Below are 17933 nucleotides of genomic sequence, written 5' to 3'. Positions count from 1 at the left end.
GGCAAGATAACCCTGATTTTTAAAAGTTTATGGCCTTTCCTAGTACCTGGGAAGTGATTGCTATGAAGGAAGTAGTCATTGGTGAGGATGCAGAACTAGCAAGGCTCTGTGTTGGTGACAGAGAAATACACTATTCTTCTGCTTCTAACTCCTATGCTAGAATATGGCCCACAGAACCAGATATATCTAGCATTTATATTGTGCTTTAAGCTGTTCAGAGTGCTTTATAAATATCATCTAATTTTATTTTCACAACAACCCTGGGTAGTAGGTGTTATTATTATCCTTATTTTATATTTGGGGAAACTGAGGCAGACAGTAGTAAAGTGATTTGTCCAGTAGCTAGTCACATAGTCACATAGCTAGTAAGAGTCTGAGAGAGGATTTGAACTCAGATACCTGATTCCAGGTCCAAAGTTCTACCCACTGTGCAACCTAGATGCCTCAGTCTGCTGCTATTATCACAAGAGATTTCATGTGAGATTAGGGACAGAGGAAGTCAGCCAAAGTGAGAACATGTATACTGGACTCCCTTCCTTCTCTTATCTTCTACCTTCTCCTCCTTTCTCCACCCTGCCCTCCAGTGGTTAAAGGTTATAAAGAGGCAAATTTGGACTATATGAGTACACATGTGTCATACATGTACACATATCTGTATGTGGGTATATTTACACACACACACACACACACACACACACACACTTCTGATTAGAGTCAGCTCTGCTTCCTTCTATTTTCCCAGCTCCAATTACTTCTCTGAGGTAACAGCCTTGCCTTGATATAAGAGTAAACTTTGTTCTTATAGAGAAATCCAAGGGGATGACTGGGGCAGGGAAAGGGTAAAGAGGTTAAGGTAGAGAGTTTGTGGGATGAGAAAAAGATACTGACTCCTGGGGCTGTTCTCTTGTAGAATGGCGGGGATGGGACAGATGCAGGTGGGCAAGGCCACCATGCTATTCTCCGAAGGTCTCAAAGCTACATCCCTACTTCAGGCTGCCGAGCCCCAGCTGGGCCACCCCTCCTTAAGAGTGGCTACTGTGTGAAACAGGGGAATGTGGTAAGTGCCATCAGGGGGAATGGGGTCCTTCCTAACCTAGCCCCCTCCTACCTTGCCCATCTTCTTATACCTTACTTCCCAATATATACTCTTGGATCCAATGACATTGACCTCTTGGCTATTCCATAATCTCCAGCTCCAGGCATTTTCTCCAGCCATTCCCCATACCTGAAATGCTCTCCCTCCTCCACTCTGACTACTGATCTTCCTAATTTAAGCCCCAACTAAAATCCTATCTTTTACAGGCAACCTCTCCTAACTCTTTTTAGTTCTAATTCTTTCCCTTTTTATTTTCCATATATAGCATTTATCATATATATATTTATCCTGTATATGGCATGCTTCATATATATTTGTTTTCGTGGTGTCTGCCCTATTAGATTGTAAGCTCCTTGAGTGACTGTGACTGTCTTTTGCATTTTTTTGGTCTTTTGCCCAACAGTTAAAATGGTGTCAGAAACATAGAAGGGATTTTAAAATTTTAAATGTTTATTGAATTGAATTGCTGAGATTTGTGGGAAGAGATAAAAATATGCTAGGATGAGACATCAATCTATTTAAGACTATTTCTTTACCCCAAATGATTAGAGTATTAATCCTACTGAATAAAAAGCCAATGTTCTCCCTGAGGAGGTTAAGGATTCTTCTTTTTCCTTCTATTCCTCCTCTTCCTCACCCTCACATTTGTGTTGTCCTTTAAGGTTTATAGAGTTCTTTCTGTTCATTATCTCATTTCAGAGTCATAAAATCCTTGTGAGCTTGGCTATAATAATAGTGATAGTAATAATATTATGCTATGCCTATAATTATGATATGTTATATAATAAGTATGTTATTGTTATTACCTAAAATAATAGCTAACATTGATGTAGCCCTTTAATATTTACAAAACAAAATAAATAATTTCATTTTATCCTCACCACAACTTGTGAAGTAAGTGTAATATTCTCATTTTACAGATTAGGAAACTAAGTCTCAGAGAGGTATTGTAATATAGGATTTTAGCATTGCCATGTTGGTTTAGGGCAAGGATGGAATGTTGACCACTTCACTCTGGCCAAGGGCTTTTGATACTCTCCGTTCAACTGCCAGTTGGTATCTGCCAAGTGTCTCATGCCCTCTTCAACATTCCATCCAGGGTAACTGAAAGGTTTGCCCTAAACCAACATGTCAATGCTAAAATCCTATATTACAGTATAAGGTAACTCATCCAAAGGTACGAGGCTAGTAATGACAAATCCTGCTACCTTAAGTTCCATGCTGCATAACAATGGTATCTTAGTGCCTATATGGTTTAAGATCCCTGGAATGAGCAGTATACAAAGAGACAACTCTCTTCTGTTTCAGAGAAAGAACTGGAAACGTCGTTTCTTTGCTCTTGATGATTTCTCCCTTTCCTACTTCAAGTGTGAACAGGTAAGTAGTGGTAGCTCTGCAACCCAGAAAAGGATCCCTTCAGCATCCTGGGTCCATTTATGCCCTCATAAACTTATTGGTATATGGCTATTATTCATACCATCATCATCACAAACCTGAACATAGAAAATTGCATTGCTTTCTCAGTTGCCCCTCCAATATATAGATTTCTATTCCTAGCCTTATTTCCTTCTCACATTTACAAAGGATGCCTTGTTCCATTTGTCTCCCCAAATTTTTCATCCTTGTCAGGAATTCATAGACTCATAAGATCTAGAATTGGAAATAACCATATAGAGCATGTAGTCCAACCCTTCCATGATTTTGTCCAGATCGCACAGGTTTAAGTTCTAGCCATCTCTGAGGCCATATTTTTGGTTGAGTTTGCACTTTGTTGTTTCTCTTCCTACTTAGATTTGGAGATGTCTTCTACTGAATTGGGGCAAATTCTGGATGATCCTGTGTAGGAAGGGAAGAGGTGTGTCAGCTGGTTCCTGGGTAGGTTAGATGGACTTACCCCACTTTGCTCTGTCTCTCTTCCCAGGACAGGGAGCCTCTGCGAACCATCCTTCTGAAAGATGTACTCAAGACTCATGAGTGTCTGGTCAAATCTGGGTAACTATGAATTCTGCTTGATTCTTTACTGATGCAGGAGAATGGTGCAGATAGATCCCAAATGATGAAGAGTAAATGGGTGGTAAGGAAGTAGATGTGGCAGAGGGTACTCCACTCTCTCTAGGTTTTTGACAGTGAAGAAGAAGGAAGAGATAAATGGTTACTTGAGAGTGTCAGGTTCAAGAGAAAACTAAGTTTGTTTTCTTGTGGTATTTTTTCTGATGAAGGAAAAATAGCATAACAAATACCTGTCAGAGCACTCTCCTCAGCTTCCTTTGCTGAATCTTCCTCCAAGTAATATCCACTAACATTGGGTGTCTCTTAAGATTCTGTCCTGGGTCATATTCTCTTCTTCCTCCATATTATTTCACTCGATGATCTTATAAGTTCCCCTAGATTCAGTGATCTCTATGCAAAGGATCCTCAGATCTTCTCATCCAGTCCTAAACCTCTCTGCTGATCTCTATTCTCACATCTGAAAATGCCCATTTGACATCTTGAAATGGATGTCTCATAGTTACCTTAAACTCACCGTATCCAAAATTGAACTCATGATCTTTTTTCCAATCCCTCCCTTCTTCCTAATTTTCCTTTTACTATTAAGGACACCATCATCCTCCCAATGACCCAGGCTCAAAACCCAAGTGTAATCCTTGAATTCTCACTCTCTGTCCTAATCCTTAACCAATCTATTACCAAATTCTATCAATTCTTCCTTCTAACATCTCTCACATATGCTCCCTTATCTCCTCTGACACTGTCATCACTACTGTGAGGATCCTCCTCACCTCACAACTGGGTTATGGCAATAACCTTCTGTTGGGCTCTGTGCCTCAAGTCTATCCCCTCCTCTAGTCAGCTATCAAAATGATCTTCCTAAGTACAAATCTGACCCTGTCATTCCTCTATTTTATAAACTCCATTAGCTCCCATCACTTCCAGGATCAAACATCAAATCCTTGGTTTGTCTTTTAAAACCCTCATTAACCTGGCCCCCCCCATCTTTCTTATCTTCTTACACCTTAATTTCCTCCAAGTATTCCATGATCCAGGGTTTCTGGACTCATTGCTGTTCCTCAAACAAGACATTCCATCTTCCAATTTTGGGCGTTTTCACAGGCTGACTTGTCTTCCATGTCTGGAATTCTCTCTCTCCTCATCTCTGACTCCTGGCTGCCCTCACTTCCTTCAAGCCCCAGTTAAAATCCCACCTTCTACAAGAAACCTTTCTCAATCTGTCCCCCCCCAATACTAATACCTTCCCTTTTGATTATCTTTATTCAATAAATATTTTGTTTGTATACTAGTGTCTACGTGTTGTCTCTCCCATTATTCTACAGATTTATTGAGAGCAATGACTATTTTTTTTTTGCTTTTCTTTGTATCCCCTATTATCAGCATTATGCCTGGCCCCAAGGAAGCATTTAATAAATTTAATAAGTGCTTGATGACTGACTGACTGAAATGAGGTAACTCAAAAAGGATTCCTGTTACATCCTAATGCAAGATAAGTTGGTTTCTGTGGTGTTAAAGGACCCAGAATCCAAGGAAAGTGTGCTTTGATGGGCAATATACTGCCCATAGAGTTGATTTCAATTCTCCTTCTCCAGCTCCGTTTACAAATGAGGAACTGAGGCAAACAGAATGAAGTGACTTGCTCAGGGTCACACAGTAAATGTCTGAGGTCAGATGTGTCTTTCTAGATCCAGCATTCCATCTGCTGTGCTACCTAGCTGTCTACAGTGTCCTGACTATGGCTTTTGTTTGAATTATCACCATTCACCTGGTCTCCCCTGTTCAAAACCTTAGCATTTGACTCCTCCCCCTCTTGAATGCTTATGTCTGATTGGTTATGGAATTCAATTATTCTAATTATGTAATTTCTCCTTGTCTCTCCTATTGTCATTACCCCAGAATGGGATCTTATTATAACCCACTTGGATGACTTGGCTTGCAATACCTTCTTAACAGAGGAACATCTTACCTCTTCTCTTTACTATTTCAATTCATTCTTTTCACGCACATCAGACTTTTCTTCCTTATGCATTTATTGCTATCATCTCTCTGCTCAGAAACCTTCCTTTCCCTGCTCAGAAATTTTCAGTAACTCCCTAGGCGGTACGATGGATAGAGGGCTCAGAAAATCTGAGTTCAAATCTTAGACGCTAGCTGTGTTCCTTAACCTCCGTTTGCCTCTGTTTACTCTTCTGTAAAATGGGGGTAATAATAATACCTACTTCCCAGGGTTGTTGAATAGTCAAATAAGATGGCTCATAGTAAGTGCTATATACATATTAGCTATTATTATTACTATTATTACTAAGTCAAGTTTGCACCCACATTTAAAGTCCTTTACAACCTGGTGCTGTTTTACCTATCCAGACTTACCTTTGCTTACTTTCTATTTATTATTATAGTCACGAGCTATCATGTAAGGGATGTTAGCTTTATAGCTAATTGACCAGAGTTTGAATACGGGCTCTGCCACTTTACTCTATCTCTTAGGTCTTCAGTTTCCTCTTGCAAAATGAGGGGTTTAGGCTAAATGATCTTTAAGGACCCTTCTAGCTCTAGGTTTGGTTCTAGCTATTTAACAGTTGGAGGACTATTTGTTAGAACCTGAATACACCTGAACATTTTAGCTTCCATGTTCTATGTGTGCTCTGTATCTTTTCCACTTTTCATTTGTTTAATTCTTCCCATTATTGTTGTTGTCCAGTAATTTTCAGTCTTGTCCCACTCTTTGTGACCCCGTTTGAGGTTTTCTTAGCATAGATACTGGAGTGATTTGCTATTTCATTCTCCAGATCATTTTACAGATTAGAAAACTAAGGCAAATGGGGTTAACTGATTTGTCCAGAGGCACACAGCTAGTATGTGTCTTAGGCCAGATTTGAATTCAGGTCTTCCTAAATCCAGGCCTGGTGCTCTATCCACTGTGCCATGTAGCTGCCCTCTTATGTATCCTTTAAAGGCCAATTCAAATGCCAACTTCTCCTTAAAGCCTTCCCCATTTCTCCTCATTTGTTTCAACCTTTCCTCCTTTGAGGATCCAACATAATATTTTTCTTCATATCTTTGGTTGCCCTAGAACACTGACTTATCTTCTGAAATCAAAAATCTTGTCATTCAGATACCCCTTCTTAGACAGTAGTGTCAGGATTTACTGTCTCTTTGCTGCCTTTTTCACTAGTTTTCTTCCCTTCTGAATTCTCATTGCCTGAATTCTTGATGTTCCAGTAGTACCAGGGCAACTCACATATCCCATAGATCATGAAAGAAGGAAGAATATGTGTGTTTCTAAAGTACCTATGGGAGATGGTTCCATTTGGTACTGTGGGGGATGTGGGGACCTGCAGCTTAGGCAGGAGTTCTGTTGTAACCAGTAGTGATTCTATACATTTTGGCACCCAACTTCCTAAGAAACTCCAGGAGAGAAAGGGGGAGAGTGAAGAACGGTAGTAGCAATTTTGATCCCTGTGCCCAAGTTAGAATCCTGATTAGTCTGCAACTGTTTGCAATTCATGGTAGAAGAGCCATACCCTGAGAAACTGAGAAGCCAATGTAGCAGATAGATTTCTCTTGGACAGGAGGGTCATACCTTGATAGGCAACATTTCCATCTCCCAGGAAACCAGAGTGAGAACTACAAAATAGCCACTACCGCTAGTAGGATACAGACCTACCAGATGTATACGCTGTAAATCCAGCTCTGTAGTAGGGGCAGAAGCTTTGGACATAGAACATGACATTAGGATATTTTTTAATTGAAATTCCATAGCTGGGAATGCCTTGGTCTATCTAAGAGTCACTTTCAACTCTGACCCAAGAGTCTTGATTCTCGGGCTTTAGGTAGAAGATGGCATTTGAATTGGGCTTTGAAGTATACAAAGTGGTACTAGGAGGCCCAAAGTATGGGTGATGGCCTACTCCTGGGTCATACCTAGTTATTTTGATCCCTAGAAGGTCTGTGTAAATCTAGGGACACAATGAATGTCAGGACTACTTTAGAGAACCAGGCAGGCATATATGGTGGTTTCTCTCTCATCTCTGAATTTTCTCTGGAGCAGATCCAAATCTGCATCAGTTGGAATGAGCAAACTGTAGGAGCAAAAGAACTGGAAAGATTAGGTACAGGCAAAGCAACCCTTATTGGGGTGTGAGATCCAGAGCTATTCTTAGATCAAAGCACAGTGTGAATTCCTTTCTCCTTGACCTTATTTGCCAACATTTGTATTAAGGTGTAATATGTTTTAAAATGATGTAGAATGAGGTAGCCTGTGTGGGTTGAGAATCTGAAGCAGAGAGAATACCCACATCAAAATCACACATCTAGGGAAGTACCTGACTAAAATTAAGAGCCTGAAAGAAAAAGATGCTAGAGAAGGATAACATGTAGTTGTATGTGTATGTAGAAGTAGAGTGTATGTAGAAGAGGCACTAAACCATTCCACAAAGGGAGAAAATAAGTATTCATTAATCACCTACTATATATTAAGCATAGGACATAATCTTGTTAAAAATATTATCTTGATCCTCACAAAAACCTTGTGAGGTAGGTGTTGTTATCCTCATTTTACAGTTGAGGTAATTTTGCCTTTCGGAAGGTTTTAAATCAAAGAATCTTGGGGTCTCATTTATGAGTTGAGAGTGAATATGTGTCATTTGCTTAATATCCATTTGGGGAACTCCCGCCCATAGCTTGCTTATTGAAGGCTTTATTTCAGGGATGGCATTATAGTCTTATGCTGTACTTCATACCTAAAACATTATTTTTTCCTCATCAATTCTCAGGAAATGCTTTCAAGATCTAGATCCAATCCAACTTCCTCCATGAAATTTTCCCTGGCAACTTTAGCCCCTGTTGATCTCATCTTTTTCTTCTTTTCAATGAAAGAAAAATGTATCCAGGTCCAAATTCTCTCCTTCTCTCTACTCCCGTTGAGAAGGCAAAAAATATACCTTTTATACATTTAAATTGATATAAAACATATTTCCACATTAAGTCATATTGAAAAAAAAACAAGAAAAATAAAGATGAATAAATATGCATCAATCTGCACTCAGATTATCAGTTCTCTCTCTGAGGTATAAAACGCAGGAGCAACCAACTAGTAGCATAGTGTTTCATAAATCCAAGCATAACAATTATTGGGACAGCACTTGCTATTTGAGAAAAGAAAACAAATAAAAAGTTTCTGGTGAAACTAAAAAAGCAGTTTGACAGAAATTGGGTTTGGAATAATATCTCACACTAAATAGCATAGCAAGGCCTAAATGGATTCCTGAACTATATATTAAAAAGTCATGCCATTAAGCAAATTGGAGGAGAATAGGGAAAGTAGTTTTCACAACTATGGAAAGTGGAAAACTTCTTGACTAAACGAGAGTTAGAAAGAATCAGAGGAAATTATAATGACAGCTTTTAATGATATTTTTGCAAAAATAAAATTAATATAATTAAATTTAGGAGAGAAAGAATGATTTCAGGGGAAATCTTTGAAGTGAACTTCTTTAATTAAAATAAAAAACTTTAATAATCAAGATAATTAGTAAATTAACATAAATATATAAGAATAAGAACCATTTCCCAAATTATAAAGTCAAATGGTATGAATAGGCAGTTCTCAAGAAATCTAAGCTATCAAAAATCATATTGAAAATATTCCAAATCACTAATAATAAGAGAAATGCAAATTAAGCAACTCTGAGGTTCTACCTCATACCCATCATATTGGAAATGATGACTAAAAAGGAAGATGACAGTTGCAGGAGAGACTTTGCAAGGATAGACACACTTGAACACTGTTGGTTCAATTGGACCACCCATAGTAAAATACAATTTGAAACTGTACCTCAAAAGCCACTAACTGTGATTGCCCTTTGACCTGGTAATACCATTGTTTAGACATATAGTTCAGCTGATCAGAAACAAAAGGAAAGAGTAAATATGTACAAAAATAGTTATAGTAGCACTTTTTGGTATAGCATAGAATTGGAAACTTGGGGGATGCCCATCATTTAGAGCAGGGGTCGGCAACCTTTTTGGCCATGAGAGCCATAAATGCCACATTTTTTAAAATGTAATTTCGTGAGAGCCGTACAGTGCTCACAGTGCCGCTCCTGTAACAGCGCCTGAAAAAAAAATGGACTTTATGGCTCCTACAGAAAGAGCCATATCTGGCCCTCAAAAGAGCCAGATATGGCTTGAGAGCCATACGTTGCCGACCCCTGGGCTAGGGGGTGGTCCATCAATTCTGATTTTCACTCAATCTAGCACACGTGGGTTAGAACCTCCCAGAATTAGAGGTATTCTCACCTTTTGTGATTAAATCTAAAGATGGGCAGTGTAGACTTAATCTAATTATTACATAATAAATGCGAAAATAAAACGAAGGAGCACCTAATAAACAATTTTTTAAAACTATGCAGAAGAAGGCAAAAAGAAATCCAAAAGGGGACAGACACAGAGAAACAGAGCCATGTTGAAACTATTATACTATGCAATGTACAAGGTCTGAAATGTACAAAAAATCAAATCCAAGTCATACATAATAGAGTTTTGTCCAAGTCATTTACATGTTTGATTCTTTGTGACCTCATTTAGGATTTTCTTGGCAAAGATACTGCAGTAGTTTGCCATTTTCTTCTCCAGCTCATTTTACAGATGAAGAAACTGAGGCAAACAGGAATAAGCGACTTTTCCCAAGGTCACACAGCTAGTGTCTGAGGCCAGATTTGAACTCAGTTATATGAGTTTTCCTGACTTTTGACCCAGCACTCAATTCACTGTGCCACCTAACTGCCCCTCAGACAGATATACTGTCCCTTCTTTCTGTTCTTTGTATAAGGACATGTTCATATTTGTTAAATTAATATTTTTTTAAAAAGAAAATTTGAAGGAAAATAAGAAAAGTTGTGGGTCCAGGGTGATCTCAGGATAATAAAACATGAGAGTCAGTTCTCAAGAGCAAGGACTCTTAGCCTGGGGTTCATAGACCCATTTTATGGGAACATGGGTGGAAAGAAATTTTACATTTTTATTTTCACTTTAGTTCCACCTGTCACTGAAACTTAGCATTTCCTTCATTTATCAATGTAGACAGAGGTTTCATTAAGCTAACTAAAGAGTTTATGTACAAGAAAGGTTAAGAACCCTATTAATTAGAGAATCCTGGTTGACAGGTAAAAGATTTCAGTGTTGGAAATTTTTCAAATTTTTTTTAACATTCTCTCTCTCTTCTTTTCAAGAGATGGATGGTAGGAGATAAGGGGCACAAGGTTCATGAACATCCAAGAGAACTAAATCTTCTGTTGTCATTCTAGCAATATTTTTTGGTAACTTCCTTGTTCTCTGTCTCTGTCTAGAGATCTCTTGATGAGAGACAACCTATTTGAAATAATAACAAGCTCCCGGACCTTCTATATTCAGGTAAGATGCCCAGTAGTAATGCTTTAATGCCCTGTGACCATGGGGTGAATAGCTAATGAACCTCATTCTTTTCTCTGCTTTTTCTTTTTCGGTTCTAAGAGTCCAAACAGTGAATTCAGCACCTGACAGTTATTCTGTTAGGAATAAATAAGATGTTTGCCACAAACTTCCCAACCATACAAAAATAAAAACAGCCTGGGCCACTGTACTGGGGAATGTGAGTTTGTATTCAGCTGATGTCAGCCACTGGGCTCTAGTTAAGCAGAGAAAAAGAGAACTGGCCAGTGATTTCACTTCTCCTATCTGGTTTATTTTTAACCATCGCTCTGTATGTGGACGTTACTTCTATGTAGAGGGGCAGAAGCCCAGAGTGCCCTGTTTCAGGGCCAGGTGCACAGCCCAGCTGCACAGAGAAAGCCATTGTCTGGGCACTTGCTGTTCAGCCAGAGGTTCCCCTTCTCCACCCACAGTGCTGGCTCCCTCCCATCTCCTGCCACAGTCATAGGAGCTGCAGATTCCTGCCTGGCACTGGCCTTTGGAAAAACAGCCTTCCAGCCAGAGCCTGTGCTTTCAGACTTAACCTCCAACTGCTACGAGCCCACTGATCTCGAGAGGGGGAGAGCATGTGGCATAGTGGGCTCCGGGTCAGAATATAGGAGTTCAGATCATCTCTTCACTACATATTATATCTGTGCAGTTTGGAATAAGTCACTTCATCTTTCTGAGCATCATTAAAATAGTTCTAGATCTACCTATAAAATACATATAATAATGCTTGAGGACCTTCATTCATGTGGTTGTTGAAAGTCAAATGAAATAAAGTATATAAAGTGTTTTGTTATCCTTAAAGTGCTAATCAATGTCAACAATTATTATTATTATCACCATTTCCCAAACCAATAGAGACTATTTTATATCTTTTACAGTGGAGACATTTTTCCAATTCAGGACCTCCATATATGAATCTGGTTATGTATTTCTGAACCTTAGAACAAACTTTTCAAATCTTCTCTCCCCCCAAAGCCTGGCTTCTGCCTTGTCTCTCCTAATGCCCTCATAAGACAAAGTGGGGAATCACTCAACTCTTATGGGCACCTAAGCATTTCTAGGGTTGCTGTCATAGTAACTACAATCATTGTTCTTCTCTAAACAGAGCAAGCAGATCAGGGACTTCATTGCTTTTCTTAGTAAGTGGACTATATTTATATATATTTATATACACATACACATATACGTGTGTGCATATATATATGTTTCCCTTGAGTTTGCTGAATGTTTTCTCCTAACGAAAGGTAGATAGCAAGACTTTCATTTCAAGGAATAAAAAGCAAAGAGGATGGTAAAGGATTATGGAAGAAATAAAATAACAAATAACAAATAAAACAATGGTTCTTATTCAAGGTAAGGAGAATGCAAGTTATTTGTTTCATTTAAAGAAACATTTGTTTACTTTAATTTTTAAAGACTTTTCTTAGCTTAACAATTATTTTTATAAAAGTTGATCAAGAAAACTTACAAAATAAGGATAAACAACTTCTATAAATCCCTTAGTTCTACAGAACAGAACCAAGGATATTAATAGAAAAAACCCAAACCAGAACAAGTAGGCAATGTATTTTTGCTGTGATTTCCTTCCAAATCCAGCTGGGGCTGGGTAGCTTTTGGTTTTATTTTCTTTTTTTAATGTATAATTGTGGTTCTGATTCTTCTTGTATTGTTTGCATTACTTGATATAGGTTTTATCCTGTTTCTCTCCATTCATATTTATCATCTTTTATGGCACCACATTCAATGAAATGATCAAGCTATAACATACTCAGCCATTTTCAATCTTTGAATCTCTAGGTTCAAATATTGATTTATTGAATTCTTATATAGAAGGTGCATCATGACCTTATGGATAAGAATGTATAAGCCCAGTCAAAAAGACTTGGGCTCAGCTCCTACCTCTGATACTTGCCAGCAAGTCACAAACTCTTTGAATTTCAGCTTTGTCATGTTTTGTAAAATGAGGATAATCATGCCTGTAGTGTACCTACTGTGCAGGTTGTTGTGAGTTTCAAGTCATAAAATATGGCAAATGTTTTGTAAATGTTAAAGCACTCTGTCACTATATATTATTAGTAGTATCACTGCCAGGCACTAAGTATTTTAATACTGAGTGTATTCAATATTGAGTGCTAAGATATTTCATGGTCCTGTCCTCATGGGCTTCAAGTCTATATGGAAAATAAGACAAGTTTATAAGTAAATATATTTAATTCAAAGCTCCATTCTTGATCTTCTTCCTTTTTGTTAGCGACTTAGATGGTAGAAGAGATGGCATGCTTATCAAATTATCCCCAAATTTGAAGAAATCACTAACATTTTGGGAAGGCAAATTCAGAATCCAAAAAACTCTTTATAGGCCAGAATAAGGAGCTCAATCTATTATGATGAGATTTAATAAGGACCTATGTTACAGCTTACCAGTATAATTCTGAACTTCAATTACACAAGTATAGGATGGGAGAACTGTGACTAGACAGTAGTTAACTGTAAAAAAAGAGATCTTGGTGTTTTTAGGAGGCTGTAAGGGTGAGCCAACAGTGTAAGCCCCAAAAGCTAACACAATCTTAAACTACATTACAAAAGAGGCCTAATGAACAAAATGAGGGAGAGGATGATCCCGCCGTCAGACATTGCTAGACCTAGTGAGACCTCATCTCAGTCATTGTCTTTACTTCCTTGTGTTCTCTTCAGACTCTTTGCTAATCATACAATTCTGGGCGAAATGTTTAACCTGCTTTGGTTTCTTTATTGATAAAATGGGGGTGAGCACCTACCTTATAGGCCATTAGAAGGATCAAATGAGATATGTAATATACTTTTCAAACCTCAAAGCTTATATAAATATTGGCTATTATCTGATATATAATTTATACTTTATTTTTTACATTGTATTTTACATAATTATCACTCCAAATAGTGCAAGTCATAATTATGTAAAATGCATAACCACTTTATGGGATTTGTTATTTGCACTCATTCAGACCTAGCTGTGCTGCCCTAGAAATAAAGACTATAACCAGTTCATTCACTTTGAAATGTTAGGGATTTAATGTAGTCTTAAGTGTGAATTATCCAGAGAAGAGAACATTTGACCCAAATGAATGTATCTCTAAAGGTGGAACTCTAAACACCCTAGAACTAAGATCGGAGGGAATGGTCTTTCTGATGCTTTGAAAATTATATCCTACTCTGCTATTCCATAAGCCAAATTATTATGTGGGCCAATCGCCCTCCTTTAGGGTTCTCTGGAGGCCCTCTACCACTACCACTACCTTTTTTTTTCTTAGTTCAAGGATGAATTTGGTTTGTGGATGGAAATTACTCCAATTGGCAAAAGACTGCAAATGACCAAGAGATTTTGTGAAAGCAGGACAATTTGGTGCTAGATAAGTGAAAGAAATATTTAATGGCATAGGAAGAAAGTACCTGGAGACCTGTGTTTTAGACCTAGTCTTGCCACTTACTAGCTGTGTGACTCTCAATGAATTACTTGCTCAACTCTAGGCTACAGTTTTCCTCATCTCTAAAAAGGGTTGGATTTGGTCATCTCTATGGTTTCTTCCAGCACGGTGGAAAAACTAGCTCTGGAGCCAAGGGACCTTGTACTCTTGACCTTGGGCAAGTTGAATTCTCTGGGCCTCAGTTTCCTAATCTATAAAATAAAGATTTGGGACTAGATGGCCCCTTTCAGTTCTAAACCTCCAGAGGCCTCAAGGAAGTGTTCTATTCTCTTTGGACACTGGTTGTAATTTGCTTGATTCGATGAGGGAGTAGTAAAGGGAGATGGTCCTAGAAAACTTGCCTTTTTCTAGGATTCAGAGCAAAAAAGGACCTTAGAAATCAACTAGCCCAATCTCTTCATTTTACAGACAAAGAAACTGAGGCCCAGATTTGCTCATGGTCATTCACATAGTAAAAGATAGTATGGGTAACCAGAGTGGGTAGATAGCTTGCTTCCTCCCTTGCTTCATTGAGCTGCCAGCTGCCCCCTTGTGGGATTAACAGGTATTCGCTTCCATTTAAAAAAAAAAATGACACTAGAAAAATATGGAAACGGGTATCAAGTGATAACATTTGCACAACCCAGTGAGATTGCTTGTTGGCTCTGGAAGGGAAGAGGGGAGGGAAAGAAAATGAATCATGTAAACATGGGAAAATGGTTTAAAAATAAATAAATATTTTAAATGACATTTTATTGTGTCATTTAATCATGCAGATAGATGTTGAACTCAGCACATTGAGATATATTATTTTTGCCTGTGGCTAATAAGGGAATTTATTTACTCAAGCATACATGTTTGTTATAAGGGTTTTATTTTTCTTGTTTTCTCAGTTGAAGGAAAAGTCAGGAGACAGAAAAAACACTTTCATTTATTGAAAATTGTTAATTACAAAGAAATATAGTTATCAAAAATTGTTTTACATTCACCGATGCCAAGATAAGAACTTCCTGATTTAGGTGGTGTCTAAGGTCTCTCCAGAGACCTAAATCTTGTGATCCAAAGATCCCTTCACAGATCTGTACTTCTGTCATTCTGTGAACTTCCAAGGTCAAATATGGGCAGAAACTATGTTCTGAAGCACTTCCATACAACTATATAAATGTTTTCCAGGCTGACAGCCCAGAAGACATGCACAGCTGGATCAAGGAGATTGGTGCAGCTGTCCAGGCTCTCAAGTGCCATCCTAAAGTAAGTCACATCCTTTCTATTACACAGTTAATACCAATTAAAGATAATGCTTACTGAATGGCCATGTTTTATTGGGTGATGGGGACAGGCAAGCAGTCTATGCCCAGGATGCAGCTGCAAGCATTAGAATATTTTCTCCTTTTTATTTGTTTCTCTATTGGTCTAGATTCAAGTCTTTTCTGGGATGGCAGAGACCAGGGTAGTTATGGAGAGCTTAAGGGAAAGGGAAGAAGAAATGTTTATGCTATAATTTTGCAGCAAACATACCTGTCACTGGGATCAAAGGACAGTTCTGGATTCAGACTTCAGATACCACTGAGTTTGTTTGTGTTTCTATTGGAAGGATACATGGAGTTATAAATTAGAGATGTTGGGGGGTAGTTTTCCGGGGCATTGGAACAAACTACACAAAGTGTTGTACAGTGGGAAAAGCACTGAATTTTGAATATGAGGAATCCTGGCTTTGTAATCAGTTTAGCCTCAGTTTCCTTAACTGCAAAATGAGAGGATAGGACCAGTTGTTCTCTAAGGTCTCATTCAGCTCTACTTCCTATGAGAGTATTCTGGAATTTAAGACCCTCAGTAATTGATTTTAATCCTTTTCCATCCTGATTCCATAGAAATATGTCCCAGTCAGCTTGAAGTACCAACTGCTTCACAATTATGTTTTGCCCTCTCCAGCTCTGTGCATTCAAAGATACTGTCACCCATAATTGTTATAATCTTCTTCAGGGGTGTATTGGTAAATGTTTAACAATTGTTTTTTTTAAAAATGTGTAGATGGGAGGGGGCGGGAGGAGGGGAGGGAAAGCACATGAATCATGTAACCATGGAAAAATTTTCTTAATAAAAAAATGTGTAGACAGCACATTTTAAAAGTTTAAGCTGCATTATTAACACTTTCTCCATCACTTTCTTAAGTCTAGACAATAAAAAACAAACAATAAATTAAGCTCTGACTGATAACATTTGCTGAGGTATAAATGATTATACTAAAAATTTAACAGTTGACTTTTCTGAGATAGAATTCTAGGAGCTGGCTCTAGTACACTCATACTGTCCCTCCTCATATTTGCCAGTTGAAAACCTCTTTTTCATGTCACTGAGGTATCTTTTCCAAAAAAGGGGAGAAAAAAAGAACAGAAAGAGGGTCAGATAAGGATAGCTTTGAAAGCTACAAATCAATCTTGTTATACAAGGGTTAGTGTGGTCTAAGCTTTTTAATAAGCTTAAATTTAAAAAGAATAATAATGAACTCTACATGAGACCCTCAATTTCCTGCTTAGTCCTGTTTTCCAATTCTACTATGTGTACAATTCTCCATTTCAGTTCTGCCCTATACCTGCAAATGCCCATTATATTTGGTGTTTGTTAAGACCAATATAAACGTTGAAATTAAAAGAAAAAAACAGAAGGAATCTTTTTTTTTTCTTTCAAGGCCTACTGTAGGTGCCACTTTCTTCATGAAATCTATACTGATTTCCCCAATTGAAAATTCACTTTTCCCTTCTCAAATTTTCCAAGAGCACTATGTGAACCTGTCTTCTTTGTCTTTGTCAATCACATTATCTTCTGTTATGCTTACTTGTATATATGTATATATTTTTATGTATTATATATTCTACATGTGTATATATAATAAATATTATATTATGACATTCCTATATTATATCCTATATTCTTCTTGCAAGTATGGTCTATTTTATAAGAATCTTTTTCTTGAACCCAGCCTGCGTAAGTGCCATGCGTAAGTGAATTGAATATCCTGACTCATGATACCACCCATCCTTATTTGTCATTTTCTCCCTCTCTCAACCCAGGAAATGTCCTTCTCTAGATCAGTTTCGTTGTCCCGGCCTGGAAGCTCCACGTTCTCAGGTGTGCCCACCCCCACCTCATGCAGAGGAAGGCCACCTGGGGAAGAGAAGAAAGGTCCTTACAAAGCCCCCTTCGTTGCTTCATCCTGGCAGCCCTGGACGCCTGTCCCGCAGGCAGATGACAAGGTGCTTCTGAATGAAGAGACTTCTAGAGGCTCCCCGTTCATGTCCAGACTCGGGGACGGCGATGCCGCCGTGTTGTCAGGTTCTCGGGTACGGCATCGCTCGGAGCCCCAGCACCCCAAAGAGAAACCGTTTATGTACAACCTGGACGACGAGCACATAAGGACCTCTGACGTGTAACTAGGCCCAGCACAAGTTTCTTTGGCTTGAGGGACAGCGCTGTGACGGTCATTCTGCCGGGGAGTTGGTAGGTCTGGAGCCTCCCAGCAGGGTAGACCCTCGAGTTCTTCCCCAGGACAGTCCGTATTTGTTGACCTCCTGAAACAAGGGACCAGTGGTCTGGGGCCGTGTTCAGTGAGAGCAGCGATGCTCCGCTCCAGGCCGAGTGGACGCCTGGAGCATTCGGCAGACTGTTCTGTGTCCTCTCGGCTCAAACGTTCTTTTGGCACTCACCAGTTCCCAGTTCTGAGAGAAGCAGAGACTTTGAAGAAGTCTATGGGCTGACTTTGCCTCCAACAAAGCTTTATTTCTGTGTGCTCACCCCCCAGCCACAAAGAAACTTTACGCAGTCACCCAATGTTATTGTTATTCTTCCTCTGGTCAAGATCTGATGGTGCAAGGCATAAGGGATGATGTGAAGACTTGGTGGGGCCTGGTGAAGAATCAAGGTTT

At 38.7% G+C, this 17933-nt stretch overlaps 1 protein-coding gene across 1 annotated transcript in view; it reads left to right on the top strand.

The window, feature by feature from the left end:
- PLEKHA2 (pleckstrin homology domain containing A2) overlaps window positions 1-17550 on the top strand; it is a 121520-nt gene extending 103970 nt beyond the window's left edge. Inside the window, exons 7-12 of the mRNA XM_044663554.1 lie at window positions 911-1057; window positions 2405-2473; window positions 3018-3088; window positions 10456-10519; window positions 15184-15261; window positions 17082-17550. Of these exons, the coding sequence (XP_044519489.1) occupies window positions 911-1057; window positions 2405-2473; window positions 3018-3088; window positions 10456-10519; window positions 15184-15261; window positions 17082-17441 (789 nt within the window). The 3' untranslated portion in view covers window positions 17442-17550. The remainder of the gene's footprint in view (window positions 1-910; window positions 1058-2404; window positions 2474-3017; window positions 3089-10455; window positions 10520-15183; window positions 15262-17081) is intronic.
- The last annotated feature ends 383 nt before the right edge of the window (window positions 17551-17933 follow it).

The sequence above is a fragment of the Gracilinanus agilis genome, chromosome 2 (genome assembly GCF_016433145.1).
Source record: "Gracilinanus agilis isolate LMUSP501 chromosome 2, AgileGrace, whole genome shotgun sequence".
In the NCBI taxonomy this organism is placed as follows: domain Eukaryota; kingdom Metazoa; phylum Chordata; class Mammalia; order Didelphimorphia; family Didelphidae; genus Gracilinanus; species Gracilinanus agilis.
The sequence above is the reverse complement of the archived record's forward strand: the minus strand, read 5'-3'. Positions and strand labels throughout refer to the sequence as shown.